Below are 24,437 nucleotides of genomic sequence, written 5' to 3' on the forward strand. Positions count from 1 at the left end.
ATAAAATGGAATTACCCCATGACCTCAAGTAATTGATGGCGATACGTTTTTTTACTTCAATATTGACCACTGAAAAACTGGTCATAAATTAAAGTGGCATTAAACAGAATTTAAAAGTCTTAAGTCTCACTTGCTGTAAATTGTAGGAATCCTGGACAGGGCTTTTTCATTGTACTGTGGCTTGCTTTAAAGCAAGGCTGAACAGAAATGTGTAACGATGTACCACTATGTCTCTGTATTTTGCAGAAAAGCCAAGTAAAAGAGGAAAATAATCATAACGCTGACTTTTTATTCAAATGTAAAACAACTGGCTCAAGCAGTGACCAAACAACAATGGACACTGGATTTGTAGCAGGGAACATCTTCTTCATCACCAACAGAGTCAGTTGATAAATCAAGATTTTGCCAAATCTGGTTGGAAGAACAATGAAAATGTCTCTTCCTCCAAGAAACTCTGTGAGTCCATCCTCTTGCTCATGTGTAATTGTTTTTATTGACTCGATTGCTGAATTAACTTCCCTTATTGCTGTGTTTCCTCTCCTAAAGTTAGAGTTAGTGCTTGTTGCTTTGGGAGCCACCATTACTGTGCTGCCTGCATTTTATATTACCAACTATTCACTGTTATATATGGTTACAACAGTAAACAATATCTACACTTAAGTAGTTTTCATGAAATAGATGCTACATTCTTGATATCGACAGTTCATTTTCAATCTCACCGCCAAGGTCCAAGGTCAAGGTGCAGATCCCTGATTGGCTGCCTACATTGTCAGCTACAGTTCAGCCCAGATTGGATTTTAATTTCTGCAAAGTGTTTGGAGCAGCAGAGAGTCCAGACTGAAACACAGAGTGAAACCATATTTTATTCTATGCAGTTTATGAATGAAACAGAATGATATTGTTTTTTCAGGACCGATACAGATACCGATTATTGGTAGTCAATGAGACCAGTAACTATTAAAAACAGTCAGTTTTGAACCAATATGCATTTACAATAAAGATGAATGTATGTCTTTTGAAATTAAGAATTTGGAAAATTCATAAACTCAAACACAAAAATGTCTTATTGCCTTTAGCAAATGTTTAATCAAAACCGAAACTTTCAACATCATATACAGCAAGTTCCCAGCAACTTTTTTTTAAAAAAAGTTCAATGAAAATTTCAATAGAAAAAGAATAAGTAAAAATAGCTCCCTGAAGTTTTTCAAAGTAAGAGTTCCTCCCATGCTGACACTTTCTTTACATGAATTGCAGACTGCCTTCACTGGTGTTGGTTGAGTGTAATATGCACACTTTCATTAATTAATTTTACTGGCAATTATTAAAAAAAACAAAACCTAATACAGATCATTGGCAATATGCCAGATATCTGTCCTGATTATCAGCCAGGCTGATAATCTGTGGACCCTTAATCAGGATGGTCGACTTGTCACCAGGCACGAATTCACAAAAGCGATAAGCGACTACTGCATAAACAACAATGTTAACTGAAAAGAGAATTTTCAGCAGGGAAACAGCTTTTTTTTAACCTGCTCTACTTCACATTTTTGACATTAAACAAACAAACTTTACACATCAATCACTGAATGGATTTCTGTTATTTTCAGAGAGCAATATTTGTTACTTTTGCCCAAAAGGTCAATCAAAGTTAGAAAAAAAAAACATGTCCATTGAATGTCTGTCACTTTAAATAAAGAGCAAATACAGAACATTGTTTAAACATTGACCAACCAGCCTAAAGGATTTCATGTGTACCAACCCAGCGTGCAGAGCACTCCTCCTCAGGTGCTCAACACATCCTGCTGTCAAGGATGTAGACTGTGTGTGTATTTGAATACTGTCGATATGACTGCCAGCCTTTTCCTCTCAACATGCCTGCAGCGATGTACCTCACTGTGCTGCTGTCCCTGTTTGCAGTGACAGTCTGTAAAGGTAAGTTAACATTTTACACTTTTACCTGTTGAACTGACGTGTGAATTTATGTGAGAATTTGAATTAAACGTCATCTTGAAATCTTGATGCAAAGTTATGCAAATAGGAAACTTCCTGCGGCAGGAGGCAGGTAAATTGGATGTAGTTTTCTTCTCAGGGAATCATTGTATTTTGTACAATTTTAATACCTACAACAGCAATACCTGAGGCCAGGATTACATTCAAATTTGGACAAATATCATCCCTGCAGAAATAGAGAAACCTTTATATTTAAACAATATATTGCTGTCTGTTGCTGTAAAATACAAGTTTTTCCATCTGTATTTTCTACAATACTGAATGAAGAATTAACTGCTATTTGTAAACAATAAGCGGAAGTTAAAGTAGCCTGAATGGTAAGGTCACGCCTGGGTGGAGACTAAAGCAAATATTTAATCAGTGAAAGTGATCCTAAACTTAACTTACTGTGGTGTCTGCGACTTATGCAAACACTTATATGTACACAGACGTTCGATGCCAGCTGACTGCCAGCTTTTTGTCTGCATCATCAGTAAACAAACATCATTACCTGTCAGTTGATTTGGCTTTAGTAAACACACCGCAGAGTTAATGGCCTAATCTGAACCTCAAACTGAACTGCGCCTTCATGACTTGAAAAACAAAATTAGTTGAGGAAACAATCTCACCTCAAGTTGCATTTAGAGGCTGTTAAGGAGCTCGAATCCATCTCATACATATATTTCCAGTGACAGGCTGCAAGCTGCGTGGGTGGGCATACTCATATCACCTGCACTCACCACTAACAGCAGAGCACTGCACCTTTTTTTAAAGACCATTAGCAAACCAACCAACCAAAGAATAGTGTATAAGAAAACAGTCATTTCTAATTACATGTTCGAAAAGAAGTGGGAAGAAATGTGACTTATTTAATACCACCCACTCTCCGTTATTCATTAGCTAATAATTCTGCATATACTTCCTTATTTAACTGTAACATGTTACAACATGGGGTGAAAACTGGCTGTGGTTTTGAATTACAAAGATGTGTAAATTTGGCAAACTTGTTTACTTTTAATGTCATTTTCAGTCGTAACTATTCTTCACAGTCATAAAGATGTAGAGTTAATCATGCTAGTGCGAGTTATCTGGCGTTTCTGTTGTGCTTATTTTGTGAATTGTGTTGCTTTGCTAAAGTCTTTGATAAACCAAATCTGCCATCACTGAAGCTAAACTATGTGCTGCTATGGAGGGAGCTGTAATGAAACACATTTAAGCCACCTAAAAAAATCCATTTCAATTTAAGTGTACACTATATTTGAATATATGCTTCAAGTCCCCATTGATAACAGCTGTCTTGTGGTAAAGCAGTGAAAATATTCCAAACATAGCATATACATCTATATTTAGGTGTCAGTATCAGCAAGACAAAGAAAATAATAAGTGGTCCGCCCTCAACTTTGCATCTCACTCACATCGAAACCAAACATCTAAAATAATCGACAGTTTCAAATACCTCGAAGTGACACTGGACTCAACTTCAACCAGCACACTAATGACATCATAAAAAGGAGAGCCGCAAAGGCTATCAGCCATCCGCAAGCTTAAAGCACTATATGTTGCACCCCTGTCTCCTCCTTTTATCATGTTACCAGTTACTAATAAGGCCAAACTCACACGCATAAACAACGCTGCTGCCAGGATAATTGGTGTCCTCACACCCAACCTCACAGAGTTAAACATCAGGGCCACTGCACGCCTTGTTACTTCAAGAGAACAGGATGTCACACACCCACTGTATCACCACCTCACCCCTCTGCCTGAGTGTGCACTCCTGTCTGTGTTGCTACTGTGATGTTGTCAGTGTTGTTACTGTGTACCATTTTATAGTATATGGTGTAATCCATGTTGTTACTGTTGTATTTGCTTTGGTCTGATTTTGTAGAGTTCTGGGAAAAGAAATCTCCTCTGTGGGCAATTAAGCCTAAGTCTGAAAAATAAGTATAAAACAGGTTTGTTTTTTTTTAAGTATAAAGAAGCAGAAACTGAAGAACTTTAAGGTTTGTATGCGACAATCAAAGCATTTAGCAGAAACCATTATTTGCTCTGTAAAGATAAAGCGGCTTAATGGCGCCTGACTGCGTGTGCATGATAGTGCATGTGTGTATCCCACTGGCTAGCTCACTGCTACTGCTTTGCACTGCACTAGTTACTGCTGATATTGGGGCGCCCTGGTGAACACCGTGAGCTCTGTCAACACTGTTGCTGTTGTTAAGCGCTGTTTATGGAGTTAGCACTGTCAGCTGCTAGCCGCTGGCTCAGCCACCTTAATGTTGAGAGGCACGCCCCGACAATTCATAGGCTCTGAATTTCACCTTTAAAATGTTGCCGTTTGGCCCTGGCATACTGATAACGCAAATATTAGACATGAGTTAAAAAGTTTAGTCACTTTTCTATTCATATACTACAATTATTGGAAACACACACAAATATAAGCAGGAACAGCCTTCCTTGTGTCAAATCAGATTGGCTACTCAACTGTTTACTTATTAAACATTGTTTTCTTTGTTTTTAAACACTTGCATAAGTTAAAGTATATCTCTGATTTATTGCAGTATATGTTTATTTGAAGTAATGTCAAAATGTTGAAATGTAAAAAGAAATTAACTTCAAGATTTAAGAGGTTGGATAATTATTTATTGTTATTTATTATCTATATTTGTTTTAATTTTTTATATTATTTACTGAGACACCTTTACATGGACATGAATAACCTATTTAAGATCAGGTTTTTGGAGTATTCTGTTTATGTGTTTGAGCATATTCTTTTAATGAGAAACCTGAATATGCAAGCTGGAGTACCCTGAAAGAAACTGGTGTGTGAATAACCTGATTTCTCTGCTCATGTGAACACCATATCCCGAATATAATGATAACCAGGATAAGCCTCATAAACAGGTTATTAATGTCTGTGTAACAGCGGTCAGAGAGGAAAAACTGGGCGAGTCCAACAGCAGTACTGTGTTTGTACATGTTGTGTCATTAAAATAAAGCTAATTTGTGGTGGCAGTGGGCCCTAGTCACCTCTTTAGCAAAGATCACATGATTTCCAGCTACGCCCCTGCCGTTAGTTCAAAACATCAGCTTTGTTATCAACTTTGAAAAAAGCCGACAAACTCTCCACTATTGTCTCCATCAGGGGTGAATGCTGCGCATCTGCACAGAGTTTTAATGCTGTCTATTCCTTTACAGACACCACCATTACTTCTGCAGTCAAAAAGACAACAGGGATAACCACAAGTGCTGCACAGTCAACCAGTTTGGCTGCTACCACAAAGGATAAAGTCAGCCTATTCAGTACGACAACCGCCAACAACGCACAACAGCCTCTGACAACAACACACAAGACGACCGCTGCAGTCACTTCACAAGAAGTGTTATCATCACCCTCACCCGCAACTTCCCCCCATACACCCAACATGACAGTGGAAACACTTCCAAATGTCACACCTCCTCAGACTACAACAACCAACCAGACATCCAGCGCAACAGTTTCACAAAGATCAGCACTCCCACCAGCATCAGAAACGCCAAATGCCACTGTAACCATCACTGTGAACGCAACCAGCCCAGGTCAGACTGCTGTCAGAGCTGAGGGTTTTTTCATTTTTTTTCTGAATCTGAGAACAATGTTTAAATCTAAAACAAAAAATCTGCACCTCTATAAACAGGGAAAATGTGACAAAATTAGGAACCTGCAACATTTTCCCTTATTTAGTCCTTTGTGGTTGTTTTTGGAGTGAAAGAGAGGAGCCAGGTGGAGTTTCATTAAGCAGTAAAATAACAGGATGTAAATCACTTTTATTCAGCTTAAAGCTGCATTGATCAGTTTCACAAAATAGTCATTTTTTTCTGGGGAATTTCACTGCTGACTGTCATACATTTTGCACTAAGAGAGTTCTCTACTGGCAAATTTAAAGTTGCAGTTATTTCACACTTTTTAACTGAAGTAGATATATGGCTTGTGCAGTTTTTTTGAGTAGCAAAGACGATGGGTTTTTGAAATGCTGGACCTAGGATGTGTGGTGCCCTAGACGAACTTCCCCATGATTATTATTATAATAAAAACAATTGGGGCTGGGTAGGCCCCCCCACCCCCCTCTATATGGGGCCCTTGGTTGTGTATGTCGCCCTAAAGAAGATCTGCCACTGACTTTTTGGGATTGTTTCACCCTCAGGTCTCCCACAGGAATGGGGAAAAGGTGACTTGGCAGCAAATCCCGGCCTCGTGGCCATCCTTTGCATCTTCTCTATCATCTTTATCCTTGTGCTGGTGGTTGCCACCGTGAAATGTATCCGATCACCGAGGTCCAACTTTGAGAGGCTCGAAGACGTGCCAATGGTGAGTTTGAAAACAGGAATCTGATGTTTTAACTGATGTTAAACTTTTAAAATGTTGTAAATACTTAAATGTAATCTTTACTGAATTGAGAACACATAAGGATGACACCGAAAAAGGTCTTAAAAGTGTTTTAATTTGTTTTTAGCCATGCAAGCAGCGTGTTGTTCAGTCAGTTGGTTGGTTGATCCAGAATGAAATATTTCAGAAACTGTTGCATGGAGTTTGTACAGACATCTATAGTTTAAGGTGGATTTATTGTGATCTAATTGGTGATCCCTTACCTTTTCATCCGGGGCCATCATAAGGTCAAAACTTCAATCTGTCAAATTAATGACCAAATACCTGCAAAAGTGCATTCCTGTTGTAGACATGGCATTTTGACATAACCCTTGAATATTTTTTTCAATTGTAACTACACTTACATCAGACACGTGCAGATTTCAACTCCAAGCGAAGATGGAAGCTAACAAAGTGTATGAGACAATAAAAACCCAAAAAACAATACACATTAAACATGGGCAATTATGAGAGGATGGGCCCCTAGATACAGAAATGTAAACGTCCCCCTCACCTCTCCTTCACAGGAGCAAGACTCACAGACTTTGTGGTGGTTATGCATCACTTTGTAGTCAATATACATGATTTGTGGGTTTTTCAGTCTCTTTGAGGTAATTTTGTGTAATTTTGTTAAAAATTGTTTTGTCACCTTGAGTCACTTCCTGGTCAGCACAAACTACTTTTACAATTTGACATTTTGCAAGTGAAAGTCAGGGCCCCCCCTGACCCTATGGGCTGCTGGGCCATGACAGTAAACATTGAAGATATGACATGAATATAGTGAAGTTTAAAGCCACGTGTGTCTAAGTTGCTTAACTTTTTTTTTTACCAGCGGGGGGCGACACTTGCTCACATGTTCCGGTATGTAGATAATGATGACAAGGTGTGACTCTGGCAGAAGTGCAGTATTTTGCTGTACAGGGACGTCAGCCCTTCATTCTCTGTCAGCCCTGGCAGTGCTTAAGAGCTGGCATTCAAAACATTTTCAACCTCCACCTGTCATCTTCTTCCTTTTCCTCTCAGCTGTGGGCACAGTGGTTTGCTGCTCTATCTTTTACACAAACAGGAAGTCTGTCTGGATTTTCATTATGTGAAAAAGTCTCAGAAACAGGACACTGTGTGGTAAGCATGCACTTTCTGCAGAAATTAAAGCTTATCGTCAGCGCTGCATCACTTCTTCTGAGGTCATTTCAGATGATAGATAAGGCAACAGGTCTCTACCGTGTGAGACAAATGCAAAGCACTCAGAATAACACTACTGACACCAGCTTTATCTCTAAATCTTTATTGCCACAGGAGTGTAGCTGCTGTAAATAGCTTTCAGGACGTTGTGTTGGATTTGAAGTGTGCTTCGTTTGAACATATGCAGGAGTGCATATGGGTCCAAACACAAAAACAGCTGATTTTGCAAACTTAGCAGGTGAAGAAGAGCAGATAACTTGCATGGTTAATGGGTGTCTTTTGAGTCTGTCTGCAGGGTTCAAAGTGACATTGGGAATTGTTGTAAGTATAATTAATATAAAATGAGTGTTTTTTATTAAAATATCCCCTTATTAATTCATCTCCTCTTCAGTCATGTCAAACTCAGCTTAAATTTGAGCAATAACATAGCAGAGAAGTTCGAAAGCAGAACTGTCTCTAAAGGTCAGGACAAAGGTGTAAATGACAGGCCCAGTTGGCACCATTTTAGTGACCAAACCTTGATTTTCTTTCTGTATCTGATTACAAACCAGAACTTTAATGTTTTGCAAAATGTCGCAGTTTACCAAATCAGTCCCTAAAATGAAATAAAATTCGCATAAGTTCAGTGTGTGACAGGATATGCTCCTGTTATCCTGAATAGGAGTAAGGCAGCACAGTGCTAGCAGTCTCATTGAGTCTTATTGCTCTGTTTGTAAAGCAGGTTTGTAACATCCAATAGAGGCATGTTAACAACACACTATTTGCAGGTTAATATGAATATGTTTTGTTTCTTTTAACCCATTTGCTGTTTCCTTTCATCCCTCCAGGGCAAAGTGAACGAAGAGTCTCCATTTGCCCAGTACTCAAAATGACAGAGGAGACTTCATCAGTCCGGGAGGAGTCCAGTCTGCTGTACGACTGATGATTCTGGACAAAAAAAAACTAAACAAAACAAAACATAGAAATCTTGTCCACATAAGACCAAGACAAGTTTGATGTTTTCCTCTCAGGCTCTTTTTTTTTTTTTTACAAAGCACTTTTGCCAATGCCAATTGTCAATGACTGGAGTATTTCAGCCTCAAATTTGACCTTTGACCTGCCTGTTTGGCTGCTTTTAGTTTTGCTGATTGAAGCTAAATCAATTGTTGCACTAACTCTGCCTCCATAGGTTCTTATGAATAGAGAATAAGCAAAAAAGGTAAAAATGTAAAATGAATGTTTCCCAAATTGGTAATGCAGGTTCTTGTAAGCATTTACAATTCACAATTGCACTCTTGCAGGTAACTATTGACATTATAAGAATACAGCATATTGTAAGTTGTGATGATTTGGGGATTTGTGTCGTTAGCAGTGTACAGGAAGATGTATTTTCAGGACTAAAAGTGTACATGAAATATATCCATGCACAAATGCCTTTTGGGGCAATTATTGCATAGAAACACAACTGTTATTGGAATGAACAAGTGTTGTGTTATTTATTGCCACATATGATGGATAAATGATGTCTGCCCTGGCTTTCCAGATGGCCTACAATGTTGCTATGTGTTATTTGGTTGAATTAGGTTGTGATGTCAAGTGTCGTAAATTTGACTTAAAATACTGATGATACTTGATTTTTTTGGGTTTAACTTGTGTTAAGTAAACAAAATCTGTCATCTTCCAAACATGTCATGCTAATGTTAGTTTGACGTGGAATAACAACATTTAGTCTTAGGAACAAAACCTGAAGTCTGCAAAATGTTAACGTCCACACAATGTGAAATACTGAAGTCATCAAATATTTTAAATGTAATCAACCAGTGGCATTCCAACCACAATTCAATGTCTGTTTGACATAAGAGCCCGAAGTCTTTCTGACGTCATATTGACGTCAAGTATTGACGCATATTGACGTCAAGTGCCACCTACACATTCAGTGTAGGCTGTATTTGAAGTCCTACTACTACTAAAAAAGTTTGTGACATGTAAAGACTAGCAGAAAATGACAAATACAGGTGCTATACTTTGGCCTTCTGAACTTGCAAATTCAAATAGTTTATCTCCCTTGGCTCATCTGTTAAAGGTCACAGTATGTAGGATATAGGAAGATATATTGGCATAAATGGTATATTATATTCATTACTATGTTTTCTTCAGTGTATGATCACCTGAAAATATGAATTGGATTTTTGTTACCTTAGAATGATCCATTTTATCAACATACAGAGCGCGTCCTCTTCCACAGAGCTTGCATGTGTCTTTGTGTCACTCACTGTAGTTTTCCTACACACTTTACAAATGAGAGAAGTTTTAGATGGTTGAAATGTTGTAACTTCACACAAGCCACTAAATCCTACACAACAGACCTTTAAACTGTAACAGTTTAAACTGTACTTTGGTCAGTTTCATTATTGGTCAGTTTCATTATTTTGGCATTTAACAAACAATGTTTGCCTGCAGAAACCCAAAACACTGCCTCATTTGCCCCCTTCTTCCGATTGAAAATAAAATATTCAGACTCATATTTATTTAATAATTTTGCTGAATGTTTATGCTCAGGGATAACAGTACATGCTTTTAAAAATGGGTGAGCATCATAAACCAGCAAGTGTGCATTACACACATTATGTCAGACAGATGTACATAATTGTGACATTTTCAATGAAATAACAGGAATATTGCAAAAACACATCATTTGTTTTTGCTTTTCTATAGCACAGATTGTTGTGTTTTCTGATACGGATAAATCTTATGCTCAAAGAAGCACCCAGCACCCTGTCTGTTGTGTTTTTACCTACACTTTAACATGTCAAGTGTCTCTCAGACTCCAAAGATGAAGCTGCTGCCTGTTGTCTGCTGGGTTTGATGGTGAGCATTACCTAACAAGGTCACAGCCAGTAAGATGACTGTGCCACCGTGGCCAAACTGAAATTGTGAGATGATAGTGTGATATTGCTGTCTCAGCATCTATGAGTGTACGATCACTGCTGACACACTTTTCCGAATAGACACAAGTAGGTGTAGACATCTGACTCACTGGCACAACCTGTTTGCTCAATTTCTCTTACATCTGATTAACAGACATCTGGGTAACATCTGTGAGTGTGGAGAGGCCATTTTCACATAAGTCCTAAGGACTGACACTGGCTGACTTTTTAAATACTGCTTTATTCTCATTTTCCACCCACTTTTAATTGTAATGTGCATAAAATCCCTACTTGGCCCATTTTTGCTAAATGAGTTGTAACCTATTGGTAATGAAATGTAAAGGAATGAACTTGTGGGAGTGCGAAAAGACAATTTAAATTAAAAAACACTGCGTTAATTCCTCTGTAAATGACTGTGATTTAACTGCCTATCAAACAGGTAACGTTCAGGAAACGTTTCCTGAAGGTTTAAGGTTTTTAAATTTTTTTTAAAAACGTTTATGGAACATTATCTGAGGTTTTATGAAAATAAACCTTTTGAAACCTTGAGAAAACGTGAAGTTTCACTGAAGGTACTCTGAAATTGTTTTTTTAAATTATTCTTTTGACAACATTCAGAGAACGTTATTTAAAGGTTCTCTACAAATTTAGAAAGATAAAAAAACTTCCTCAGGGAAGATTTCCTGAAGGTTTAAAATGATCTTGAGGTTAATTTTCTAAAAATCTTGAGGGAATGATCTCTGAAAATAAGAATTGTTCTCTTAAGGTTTTGGAAAATAAACCTAACCACTAGAGGTACTTTAAAGTCTAAATAAAACAAACAAACAGTCCTTAAGTTCTTTGTGGGTGCCCTTAAGGTTTTGAGATAAATTGGAAAACCTTCAGGGAATGTCCCCTGTTCTCTAAAAGTTTTGAATTTATTCTGTTTTATTTTTATAAAAATATTTTTTTATAAAAGCCAACAAATAAATACTTGATCACTCTCAAGCTTTTCTCCTTTATGCCCCGCAGCTCTCATGATAGGATGCTGTATGTGAACTAATTTAAATACTTTAAAAAAATGTTCTTTATTACAAATGATCTCAAAAGACTTCCCATTTAAATGAACATTAACAAAAAAATTAAAACGTTGCTTGCACACCAATAATCCCTGGTAGGTGTGTATAGGCTGTGTTTACAATAAGAGAATTTGATATTCTACATAATGAGGAATTTTACTTTAGAGTAGAATTTGCTTCAAAAACGTGTGAACTTAAAGACACAGACAGACAGTCTATGGGGAGTCAGTGAGCAGGAGTGTATGGACAGCAGACAAAAGCTCAGAAAAGATGAGTAGGCTGAAATAAGAGATAACAAAACACGCAAACAGCCCCAGGTGTGTGAGGTGTTGTGACATTTTCTGTCTTAAACACCCAGGTTAATGCTGAGCAGTAAAAATGTTACTGAGCCACTCCAGCAAACCTCGTGGTTAATGTAGTAACGTTATTTACGTCCCTCAACTACTCTTCCTGTCATGTGATCCGAGGCGCCGACGTCAAAGTGACGGCCGGGCATGCAACGCTGCATGCTGCAGAGTTTGAAGTCTAACTAAGTAGACAGCCTGCAGCAATAAAAATGGAAAAGAGCGATAACTGCGACAGCTTTACCCGACTGTCACCTCCAACAGGTTAGACGGCATATGTTCTTCATGAAAAGCCCCGCGAGAGAAGACGGCTACATCGCTGCGGTAAGTTAAAATTCAACAACTCTTAAACTTTAAAAACGTTTATGTGACTGCAGATACGCTGAGAAAACCAACCGGCGTCCTGGCTGTGTGCGTGTTTCACATGAAATAGGTGGTTGCTTAACGGCAAAATTGACGGTTTGCTCCTGCGAGAAGAAAACTCAAAAAAAACCCCAAAAAATCTGATTTCACGATGGGAGTCTTGCACTATTCTTAGAGAGCACTTTCAGGGACTTAAAGCGTGTCTGTGAAGCCCAACAGTGATTTTAGGCGGACATAATCTAAATTAATTAATCTAAATTTCTCATTCCTATAATGCAGCCATTAGATTTAATATGTGTTTGTGTTGTTTTACATTGTTTTCTTCAACATTCCCCTGATGCTCCTGACAAAACATGAACTATTCTTATGAAAGTTTGTCAAAGTATTTATATAAAACAGTAATACTCTCACAGTGAGTCTCCCTTTTGTAGTTTTTGTATAATATCCTCTAGTATTTTTGATAGGATCTTAGCAGCACGTATTCAGTGGGCCTTGTAGTGGGGTCCAGTCACAGTTGTGTTGTATTGTAAACAGCGCTGCATCTGCTCAACTGTTGGAATAATTCAGCTTCATGAGCAAACCAACATGGAATGTATTTCCCCAAAATATTTATGCATTCCCTCCTCCTGTCTTTATCTCCTTCCTTCCTCCATATCTGCTTCCTTCATGCTGTCTCTATTACACACACACACACACACACACACACACACACACACACACACACACACAGTGTCTCTTCACGGTTTGACATAGTCGCATCCTTTCCTGTCTGTCATTATTTCTCTTTTCACTTATGAAGAGGGAAAACTTTTGCTAAAATTTATCTCATTTACTCTCATTCTGACTCTCACACACACATTTTCAGAAGGGTAATTAAAAAAAAGTCAGTAAATTTATATGTCAGCGTGCTTAGATCACTCAGATTACAGATTATTGTCTCTGCGCTGCTGTTCATTCCTCTTCATCCTCTGGCTGGGATCATTTTTGGCCCTCTTTGAGCTGGGATAAATTGGGACCTTATTTAAGCGAGGATCATTTGAAGCTTTCTTAAAGCAATTATGTTTTTATTTGGGGTGGATAAAGTACTTGAAAGCAATACTGGAGAAGAAGTACAGATTTCTTACTAGAAAATTAAAATTAAAATCACCCATATTACTTAAATTACTGTACTTATAAATCAAAAGTAATTTTATGATATGAAACACCCTTAAGTGCTAAAAGCGAAAGTATCAATAAATGCTGTTATTGAAAAACTTGTGGTCTGAATTTTGAGAATTATAAAATGTATTTCCTTGTAACATTTACACCATCTAAAAATGGAGCCTATACACTTGAAGAAAAACAAGGTCTTTTTTACAACTTGAAGGATTTAGAGAACAAAATCATTGTTTTCCTTCCTTCCCATTTCTTCATACATTCGTCCAGCCCTCCTTCCTTCCTTCCTTACTTCCCCATTTTTGTGCAAAGTAACTAAAATGGGATCAGCAGTGGAGCAGAAGTACACATTCTATTTAGGAAATGTTGTGGAGTAAAAGTGAAAGTTGACAGAAATATAAAAATTCAAGCAAAGTAAAGATATTCCTTAAAAAGATACTGCTAGTACTGTAATTAAGTATTATTGCTGTGTTACATTACACCCATTGTTTTTCTTGGTTTTACTCTAAATGTGGCATATACCTGGTTTTTCTTTTATTGGTCTGGTAGACGCCATTGCTTATTTTGTTTTAGTGCCTTATTTAAAAGAGAGAGTTGAGTTTTTTCAGTCAGCCTGTAGATTCAAACACGCAACATGATGAAAAAAAGTAAAGAAGAGTTTGAATACAGCTTGGCAATAACTTCTTGTAATTCCATTTTTGTTTTACATTTTGTCTGAATTTCTTGCTTCTTTTCTAAACAGCTGCAGTTCAAATGTCACACTCTTTTGGGGAGGACAGAGAGTTTATTTTTTCAGCCGGAAAGGAAAATCCTTCCAGTTATGCAGTGACATATATGAGTTTTTCACTGTACCTGCTGTGCTTACCTTCACTCTCACAGTACAGTTATGTAAATCTGCACAGAGCCCTCTCAGGGTTAAAGTCGTTCTGTCAGACCTGTCTCTCTGACGCAGGAAACTTTGGGAATCCTTCAGTGTCTTCAGTTTATCAAGACACACAGAAAACCAGTCAGGAGCGTCCTCTGTGTGTCCATTAGATGGCGTGCTGCTCCAGCGCTTAGCCGTCTCTTATCATCCATCATCATGGCTGTTTAATCTGCAAACATTTGCAAAGCCAATGCCCAAATCTGCTTTTGTCTGTCTGCATGACTCAGAGGTAATTTTACAGGCAATTGGCATTTGTGTTGAGGCTTCCTCAGACATCACTGGTGAAAAGAGAAAAAACAAACCTTTTATTGCCAAATGACTGAAATTCAAACTTTATTTTTGATTTGCAAGTTTTTCACAGAAGCAGCAATTTCCTTTTTCATGTCATTATTATTTCTAAATGTTGGTTTGAGGCTTTATGCTTTCCAGCTGCAGAAATGATGTCCTTTGTCAAATCTGCTGCGTTTAACAAATGTTGCTGGTTTGAAAATCAGTAACATGAGATCAAAGTGTACTGATCGGCTTGAAGAAATGAGTCTGCAGCAGAGATAGATAGAAAGAGTAGAAACACTCCTATATTTGTAATTCCATAATAACCATTGCTTGCTGCTGTCCCTCATGAGACAGTGTATCCTCAGTTGGCCTGAGTCACTGACTGTAAGTCATTTTGTGTTCAGCTGGAGACCAACATGTTGGTTCAGCTAAGCTCCTTCTTGTTTAACAAGGGCATAAAATACAAAGACATTTGGCCACATTGAAGTCAGACATCTCTCTCTGTACTCTAAAAACTATTTGAAGTTGAATTCAACATGCATGTCCTTTTTCATAGATTTTTTTTGCACACGACATCACTGACATCGCACTGGACAGTGTTTCACATTTTTAAGAGACGTAAATGTAGGGTTGTTTTGGAGCGACTGCTTGACACTCCCATCTTGACTCAACAGTGTTGTTTTTTTTCTCCTGCTGGTCCACCACAGAGTGGAGTCCCTGTCTAAGAAACCCTGTATGTCAAGTGTGCTTTTGAATGAATATTTTCAGGGAAAAAGAAAAAGCTATACATTTACAAGCAGACAAAAAGAATATATGAAAGAAAAGAATAGAAACATATACACACACACACACACACACATATATAATAGAGCGTTTGTTATAATGAAAAAAGGTTTAATGATTTTGTCAAATGCCTATTTTGAAGATGTAATCAGAAACGTAATCAAGTATCCTGAAAATGTTACTTCAATCTAATGACAGTGGAATGATTATAGTTACTTATTTTGTGTAATCCTGATTACATGTAATCAAATGTTACCCAACCCTGCAGAGTGCTAAATGTGAAGCCAGACTGTTAGCTTAGTTTGTCACAAACAGCGCCTGCAAACAGAGGAAACAGCTGGTCCGTCTCCCCTCACAAATTAAAAAATCTGCCTTCTGGCTCTTGACAAATTAACTTGTTATATCTTACTTGTTGAAATCGTTCAAAAACTAAAGTGTAAAAGGAAGTTGTGGTTCATGAGGAGTTATGTACTGGATTATTTTTTGGCGGGGAGCAGTCACTTTCTGAAGTCTGTGGCATGAAAATGAAACTAAATGATAATGAAAATGATAAACATGATCAACTATTTCTTTAATATCCCATTAAAAAGAGACTGTAGAGGGAAGACATATCTGTAATAATGATAGTCATAATCAGAGATGTGCTGGTTAAGGTTGTTAACCACATTTTCCCTCAGCAGATATCTTGTTTCGTAGTGACGCTCTTGAACGTTGCTCAGACTCTTTGCAGTCCCTTATCGGCTGAAATCTTAACAAGCCTATCTGATGTGCGTCACAACAATGACGTCACCACAAGACGCCTTGGGTGTTCACTTTATGATAGTTGATTGTAGAATTTAAGACAAGGACACCGCTGTTGAGATAGTTAATCATTACAGGCTCTGCTGTGCCAGTACAGAAGGGTTCACATTATGCACACTGTGAACTTTTGAATAATTGCAGCATGAGATGCCATGCGTTGATTAATAGTGGCAATGTTTTGAAAATTGTTCAATCAAAAGCATTTTCACTTTTGGTCACAGCTTTAAAAATTGAAATATTAGCACTGAACACACTCTAGTAATGCTTCTGAAATTTTAATGAATTGAAAATGTTTTTTATGACTGACACAGCAGACAGCATGTGTCTTTCAGCTGCACTGTTTGCATTTTTCTTATGACGCTCTAAGTGGTTGACCTTCCTAATGGTCTGCTTTTAATGATGCACTGATTAGGAGACTCATTAGTATCTGAGGGCTTTCCAATTATGCCCTCAAATTGATGTTCTAATTTGTCATTGGAGGAAAATTGCAAATACGACTGGCAACATTACACTCAAAAAAAAAAAAAAAACTCCCTGTCCTTTGAATTAAAACTCAGCTCACACCAGAGAAAAGGCCGTCTGTCTTCACTCTGAGCAGTAAAAGATTGCCTGACAAAGAAACTGATCAAAAATGTTGCTACACTGTGGCTGTCAAACGGCATCTTGAAACCAGCAAGAGCTGCGCTTCAAAACAGGTCTGACAGAGATTAGAGGAGCGTATCAGGGGGCAGAGGGTTTCCAGGTCCACTATAGAGCCTGACAGCAGAAGATCTTTTGACTTGGAGGCAAAGAAATACAAAATACAGCAAGTTTTAAAAGACATAAATATGAAGGAGCTCTCAGTGAGTTCATACTTCTTCTTTTAAGGCTGCACATTTCCTCTAAATATGATTTTCACAGCAGAGATTTTGATTTAGTTGCGAAGTGGGAGGCGCTATTTTGGACGCCTCTGGTTCTGGAAGGAAAAGTCCCATTCATTTTTCCCTTACACAATAATATGTGACTCACAGTTGGAGCATTCCTTCAGCTCGTTTCGGCATGAAACTCTCCTGGTTGAATCATCAGTCACAACTAGGCGATGTGAGTTAAAATATCTGGTCCTTTAATAAAGAGAAGTTGATGGTAGAAGCCAAAAACATTGAGGGAGAATATAACTGTGGTGCACTTTGTCAAGAAATAGCCAATCACAGTGCTTAAACTTTGGTGTTGTCCCACTAACAGCAGGCAGGAAATAACGGTTTTGAGAAAACAGAAGTGAATCTGGATTCATTCAGCAACTATGGCACCATTTTTTCTTCTCAAGTTGGACAACAAACCTGCGTTAAATTTGCTACCTCTATGTTTCACACTGACTTCTTATTTTCCATGGCAACAGTAATCAAGACTCATGGGTATTGTAGTTTTCAGAACTGTCCACCTTGCTTAACTGACATGCAGAGCATGATTTCTCAAAAACAAAATGGGAATTATAACTAAATTAGTTGCCACATCATAAACTATATGATTGTAACATTCTCTGGGAGCGTCCTGTATTTCTGAGCAACACTGAAGATATTAAAAGAAAAGATTGAAATGGGAATACAACACGAGGAAAAACATTTACAGACCTATCCCTCCCCATTCACAACTATATTTAATAATACCAATACTAATACCATCAAAGATTGCTCTGTTATATGTGCATGAATCTGTAAAGCATCCATAAGAACCCACTAAATCAGTTCAATGTATGCGTTGGTCTTTTTTGTAAATCAGATAAATGTAGAATATGATAAATTGTGCAAGTGCACAAGCCCGCTCTTGATCCCCTCAGTTAGTCATAAATGACTGCAGATACACTTCAGCTGTTTGTGAATACAACTGAGTGACACCTGTTAATCAGGAGTCCTTTTTAAGTTTACAGCCCTCATCAATAAAGATCAATAAAATTAAATCAACAGTCAACTCGCACTCATAAAAAATGGGAGTGGACAAAAGATAAGACATACGCTTCACTGTAACACAACACCATAAACTAAACAAACTACAGTATAATAGCAGATTTTACACATGCACAGCAAAGACAGATATCTGCTTTTTTATACAAAAAGTAGACAGAAATGTATTTTTTATTCTAAACTCCAGTCTCCAAAAAGACCATAAAATTAGACATGAACATTATGAACCCCGTTCTAAAACACATCATCATTATAACTGTCATGAAGGTGAAATTTATCCAGCAAGTCCTCCAAATGAACCGACACACTGCATCGATTGTCCATGCCCTGCAGAGCATTTTCTGATCGGACGCTCCTATCAGCAAGACATCATCATCTGTCTGTGCCCTCAAAACTGTCAGAAAAACCATTTTCTAAATCAGCTCTTGTTGTTTGTCTAGAGAGGACAATCGCCAACAATATGTCTCAGGGATGTTGTCTCAGACTGGCTCAGGTGCACCTTAACCACCAACAGTTTATTTGTGGGAGAAGATGCAAGTGTTTTTAATATGTCTTACTTGAGATCTTATTTATTGATTGTCAGAAACAACATCTTTTGCAGACCTTACAGTACCAGAATAGAGAAGAAAAATATAATCTAAGTAAGCAGCAGATATCAAGTGGTGGTGCAATGATTAGACTAGTTGTTTAATCAATTATTTGATTGACAAAAATTAATGGGCAACTATTTTGATAATCATAAAACCATTTGAGTAGTTTTTTTAAAAGCAAACATTTGATACTTTCAGCTTCATAATTGTGATTTTTTTTCATGCTTGTCTTGGAATGTCTTCGGCTTTGGGACTGTGGGAGATTACAAAAGGCATTTTTCACAAATTTTTAATATGTCATGGACAAAAGAAATAATTGATTAATCAACAAAATAATAATCAACAGCCGTAGCCCTAATGGAAAGCAATTGTCCAGCCTGTGTTAATGGTCTCAACTCTGTAAAAGCATTGGTATGGATTCACATTAAAAGACACAGAGAGCAGATGTTAATCTTTTACACTGAATGTCTGATAACCTGATGGAGTCGACTGTTTTGGATGCTGAGCATGAATTAAACATTTTCCATTGTTTTATTATGTTTGTATAAAACTAAAACTGAATGGTAGATTAAATGGACTATTTTGCCCTAAAGGAAAGTTTAATGATCCACAACCTTCACTGGCTCCTATTGACTTGCAGCAGGAATTGCATGTGATGAAACTGACTCCTCATACACTAATCTCTGGTTCGCTCCTCTTATTGTGCCACCGGGGGCGACTGTAGGTTGTTACTGACAGAAACAAAGTCAAATTTGAACCGCAGAGTAGGATAATGTAATGAGAGCTGTGACACAACACAAATCTCCAGTTGATGTATGTCAGCACAACAGATACTGGAATACCCTGAAAACTGTTTGGCAGCATCTTCTGTGTTTTGCAGGAGATTTGTCAAGTCTGATGATGTCATAGTGATGTCACCAGGCTTATCTTAATTTGGGTTTGAGACTTAAATTAATTATTTTACCAAAAAGCCTGCGTTAAAAATTGGAGGCGAGTTTGAAAGATGTTTGCAAAGATGTGGGCTACTAATAGGATTATTATGGGAAATGTAGGAAAAGGACTAAAAGTCAGGATATATTGACCTCTGCTGCTTTGATTTTGACTATTTTTATACCTCCACACTGGCGACAGCCATAGCTGAAGGTATTACGGTACGACTGTGCATCGGTGTAGCTGGTCATGCTGTTGCGTCGTCACTTGTACAGTGAACACAGTTTAAGAAGTTTAATTGACTTGCTAGTTAACACTTAATCCTTCACTTTAGAGGAACCTCCTTTTAACTGGCCATTGATTACATTCTGCTGACTACCAGGAATAAAGTAAATATCAATAAATAAAATGTGTCAGAATTGAATATATTGAGTCTAACTCTCACCAGGTGCTTAAATATCCTCAATGGTAGAAACCAAAACTAGGGTACTGGTGCTGTCAGTTGTCCACTTGATGACTTATTGTCGCTCATATAAATGATTCGCTTAAGAATATCTCCTACTTTCGTTTGGCTGAGAACCGTACACAACAGATTTTGTCCCTGCTGTCTAGTGTTTGCAATAATTTCTGCTTTTCGTGTAAAACTTTTGCCGTCTTGAATCTATTGGGCTGAGCACTCCACGCGTGTGTCAAGGAAAGAAACAAATCCGACGTCATAAACGTGCTTTATCGTGATTTTTTTCTGGCTGGGTCAAAAGGCATTTTAGCCTTCATGCTGCCGCCAGCGTGCTCATAGATCATTCCGCCATCACTGAGCACATGGTAATGCCAGGTGGTGTTGATGAATCATATGAATACTTTATAGATGAGTGTCTTCATTAATGTTTAGTTTTTATAGGCCACTTACACTTTAATGTTTCTTCTTTATATGTATTACAGACCTGCAGTCATATCTCATAATACTTTTTATTTTGTTTTTTCTTGTGTTTAATTTTATTTACAAATGCAAAACTGAAGTAAAATGGTAAAGAAATGACTTTTCAGTGCTCGAAATCTATGCAGACAGTGAACTGATCAATTTGCAGAACTGTTTATGAATATTTTCATAAGAAAAACCACCAGTCTCTCGTATTTCCCCTTTAAGTGAACGTATTTTATGAGTATACCTCAAAATGATCAAATTGGATTACAAAGAGTGATGAATGTCATGTTAAAACCGCTTCTCTGTTGTTTCTTTCTTTGTTTCAGCTGCTGTCTTGCTGCTGCAACAAATAACGAGCATCAATGTCTCGGCTTGAGGTAAATAAGGCACACACACACACACAAACATGCACACACACACAAGCACACACACACAGCCCTCCTACCTTCCTTATCAAGTCTGTAGCAAACTTAAGTGAAGTCCTGAGTAAGATCTGCCTGCAGCTGCGCGTCACGTTGTGCCTCTCTCATGATGACTGGGTTAGGACTTGGATTACCTCAGGGCCATAAAAGTTTTATCTTAACTTTGGGGCAGTGTTCGCTGTTAATAAAGACATAGGGGACATGCACACACACACGCATATACACACAGTAAGTGTCTTATCAAGATCAAGTTTGCCACGTCAGATGTTGTTAAAAAGCTAGAAGCACTTTAAAATGGCTTTAATTATTATCTTGCACAAAATAATGCTTCAAAGACTGTACTTTGCATTTTGAAGGACAAATTGGCAATTATGAATTTAATGCAATATAACTTTAACCACAGCAGGTCTAAAAGTTACAGGAGTGAGTTCAGCTTCCTGGCACAGCACCAAAAGGAATATCTAAGACATCTCAGAGTTGGGAGTAAGTCACACATGTGCAAGTCACAAGCAAGTCTGAAGTTACTATGGTGATAAGCAAGCAAGTCAAGTCGAGTCACTGCTTAGTCACACAAGACAAGTCAAGTTATCGTTCTCAGGTAAAGCAAGTGACAGGTCAAGTATGATATTCTGATTATCTGGCCAAAGATTAGATTCTAGCTAAGCTAATAAGTCAGCCAAAGACACACATCCACAAACATTTGTTTGTGGGTTTGTTACTCAAGAAAGTCTCAAGTCCTCAAATTTGGATCTAATGTCATTTTAAGTCGACACTAATGTGTAGCCATGCCAACAAGTTGCTTTGCCAGGGTTTTAAAAGTGATGCAGAGCAAATAAAGGACAAAACACGATGTTAGACAACATTAAAAAGGCATGTTGATTTAGAACAGCCTTGATAGCATTTTCTATCATGTTTATGGTGCTTGCCAGTGTTATTATTGCTGCTCATATGGCGCACAGCTTTAATAATACTTGACAGCAGCTTGACAGTGGTGTAAGTCCCGCCTGCAGGCACTGTAATCAAGTCCCCTTGCGAGTCTCATTGGTTGTTTTTTATTTTAACAAAAAACTGCTGTTTCTTGTCACTATGACAGATAAATCTGTCAACTTGAAATCAGTGGAGTGGGATTTCAAAGGTCTGAACCCAGGCAAAATTACCATTCTTATAAACCAGGGGTGGTATTCACAGACACTCTCAGATCCGCTCAGAGAGCCCCTAACTTAGCCCAAAAATTTCTAGCAAGGAGAGTTATCTTTAGACTGATTCAGGAAAATTCTCAGAGCAGCTCTGAGTGAGGAAGAAACAGAAACTTTATTTTTGTGAGGAGGTGTGGTTTACTCCATTACTAGGTATGATACATTCTTTTATAATATGTTATTGGTTGTCATAGATTCCCCCTTTTGTGAGCCTTCAAAGTGTGGAGGACACCCAGTGGAAATTAAATGAACTGCACCACAATATGAGACTGAAAGTGCATTGCGTGTGATCACAACACACTGCTGCACTGTAAGATTTTGTAAGAATCATTATTGCCCTTGGTGGGAGCTGTGAGTGAAATCTCTGAGATCGATCACAAACATTGTTCCTAATCTGTAGCATTTCTTTAACTCACTGTCATCGAGCCTTTGGAGAATATTTCTCCTACCTCTCTGTCTTTTGTGCCGTCTTTACCAGGATCCAGTCTAGTATTAGGTAGCTTTGCGAATACACCCGTTGTTCTTTTTTCATTTTTTAGAAAGCTCTGAAGTGCGCAAAACCAAATATGTCATGGATATTTACCACAAAATATCTAAATCTTGATTATACAATTGTACAATTAGGGTTTAAAATTATGTAAAAATATATAAAATGGTTTAGTCTTTATTTGATGGCAGAAGGTAACCATTATGCTTTATTGTAGATGTCTAAATGTTTTCCAATTGGGTGCAGGCGAGTCACTCAGTGTCAGCCTTTTATCTTTGTGATCACAGAACCCCCCCCCACAGCTTTACCCCATGGCTGCTCTATAACTTAACTTTTTGAGGGAAAAAATTCAATCTTTCCTAAAAAGCCCTCTGCTTCTGTCTGCCTGCAGTGTTAATCATGACACACTGTACGCCTACAGAGATGGAGGGAGAGAGTTGATTGGAGACTGGCTGTATTTATGGAGCGACACAAATTATACTCTTTGCACCTCCAGGTGTCATTATATGCACACGTGAATGTTTTCAGCTTTGCATCGGAGGAACAGCTTCTTCTGGCTGTCTGCCCTTATACACTCACACATGTCTCACATCACTCACACAGCGGGGTGGTTTGTCCCACACCGCTCTCTCCACCATTAGAATAGATTAATATTCATTTTCCCAATTAGGAAAACAGCAGCGGCTTTGATTGCTCTCATGGAAGATCACCGTGTCCTGATGAAATGCTCTTATTATCTCTGATTACATCACGCCACTGTTAAAGGGACAGTTCACCCCTATAACCAAAAGATGGTTGTCTTCTCACCTGTGGTGCTATTTATCAGTCTGAATGTTTTTAATGTGAGTTTCCAAGGGTTGGAGAAATTTGCTGTGGTATGGGTGTACATAGTCCAGTTATATGAACAAACCACACCTGCCAAATATATCACTTTGCAGAAGGGAAGTGTGCATCTAGTCATGACAACATGTAAACATGAATGGCGTCCTCCTCGGCTAAGCTGTAACGTCAGCTAGCTCGGTGGCGTTAGGTAAGCTAGCAGTAGTTGCACATTTCCTTTTGCGTGGTGATTCGGTTGGTGGATGTAGTTCCTAGATTGAATCGCTCACATCAAGGTCTGTTGATTATCTTGAGTAATCGGGTCATGATTTCTGAAAAGAGACATTGCTGTTGACCTTTTCAAATATATATATATATATTTTGGCGCTTTGAGCACCACAAACCGAGTGCTATCAGGTTCCATCATATTTGAGAGAAGGCAGACATCTCTGCAGTTGATATCTCTAACATTCGGCAACTCACACAAGCAACCCAGATTAGGGGGTTGTACAACGGAGCAAGTTCAACAGAGCCAGGCTCTCTTTGCCTGAGTTGGCTCGACAGTTCCCGAAGCCCTGGTCAGAGACCAGGGACCGTGAAGGTGGTTGTCAACTGTCTCTGTTAAGCCACGCTCTCTGCCTCAGGCTCTGAGCATGTTCACATAAAATGAGTCAAATGACGCGCTGACCTAAAAATGATTGATTGTGTGCTGCCTCCTTCCACCTTTAAAGAATATTTAAAAAGAGCTACTGTAAAATAACTACCGTCTCTTTAATTTAGGTGAGAGAGGAACACCAGCAGAAAGCAACTAATTGTATGAATGCAAATGAAAGTCAATATAACCTATTATTTTATCTCTCCAGTATTGCTAATGTGACAGCTGCACAGTCTGCAGCTCTTAAACTTTAAACTTGATTTTAGCTTGAGTGCATTTTAACATTCGAATAAAGAGCTAT

At 38.1% G+C, this 24,437-nt stretch overlaps 2 protein-coding genes across 2 annotated transcripts in view; both read left to right on the plus strand.

The window, feature by feature from the left end:
- The first annotated feature begins 1,761 nt into the window (after positions 1-1,761).
- On the plus strand, positions 1,762-11,030 carry cist1 (colon, intestine and stomach enriched 1). Its single transcript, XM_042512018.2, has 4 exons — positions 1,762-1,932; positions 5,182-5,562; positions 6,168-6,331; positions 8,398-11,030. Exons 1-4 carry the CDS (start codon positions 1,872-1,874, stop codon positions 8,440-8,442), a joined length of 651 nt encoding a protein of 216 aa, XP_042367952.2. The 5' UTR covers positions 1,762-1,871; the 3' UTR covers positions 8,443-11,030.
- A 983-nt stretch (positions 11,031-12,013) lies between these two features.
- The window catches only part of pde4cb (phosphodiesterase 4C, cAMP-specific b), a 119,754-nt gene continuing 107,330 nt past the window's right edge, over positions 12,014-24,437 (plus strand). Inside the window, exons 1-2 of the mRNA XM_088077601.1 lie at positions 12,014-12,202; positions 20,884-20,934. Of these exons, the coding sequence (XP_087933727.1) occupies positions 20,920-20,934 (15 nt within the window). The 5' untranslated portion in view covers positions 12,014-12,202; positions 20,884-20,919. The remainder of the gene's footprint in view (positions 12,203-20,883; positions 20,935-24,437) is intronic.

Source organism: Plectropomus leopardus, chromosome 5 (assembly GCF_026936395.1).
Source record: "Plectropomus leopardus strain MGB_pleo_1.0 chromosome 5, ASM2693639v1, whole genome shotgun sequence".
NCBI lineage: Eukaryota > Metazoa > Chordata > Actinopteri > Perciformes > Serranidae > Plectropomus > Plectropomus leopardus.

Coding starts and splice junctions, on each gene's coding strand:
- cist1 (XM_042512018.2), top strand. CDS start 1,872: ATGCCTGCAGCGATGTACCTCACTGTGCTGCTGTCCCTGTTTGCAGTG. Junction 1,933..5,181: donor TGCAGTGACAGTCTGTAAAG/GTAAGTTAACAT, acceptor ATTCCTTTACAG/ACACCACCATTACTTCTGCA. Junction 5,563..6,167: donor TGTGAACGCAACCAGCCCAG/GTCAGACTGCTG, acceptor TTTCACCCTCAG/GTCTCCCACAGGAATGGGGA.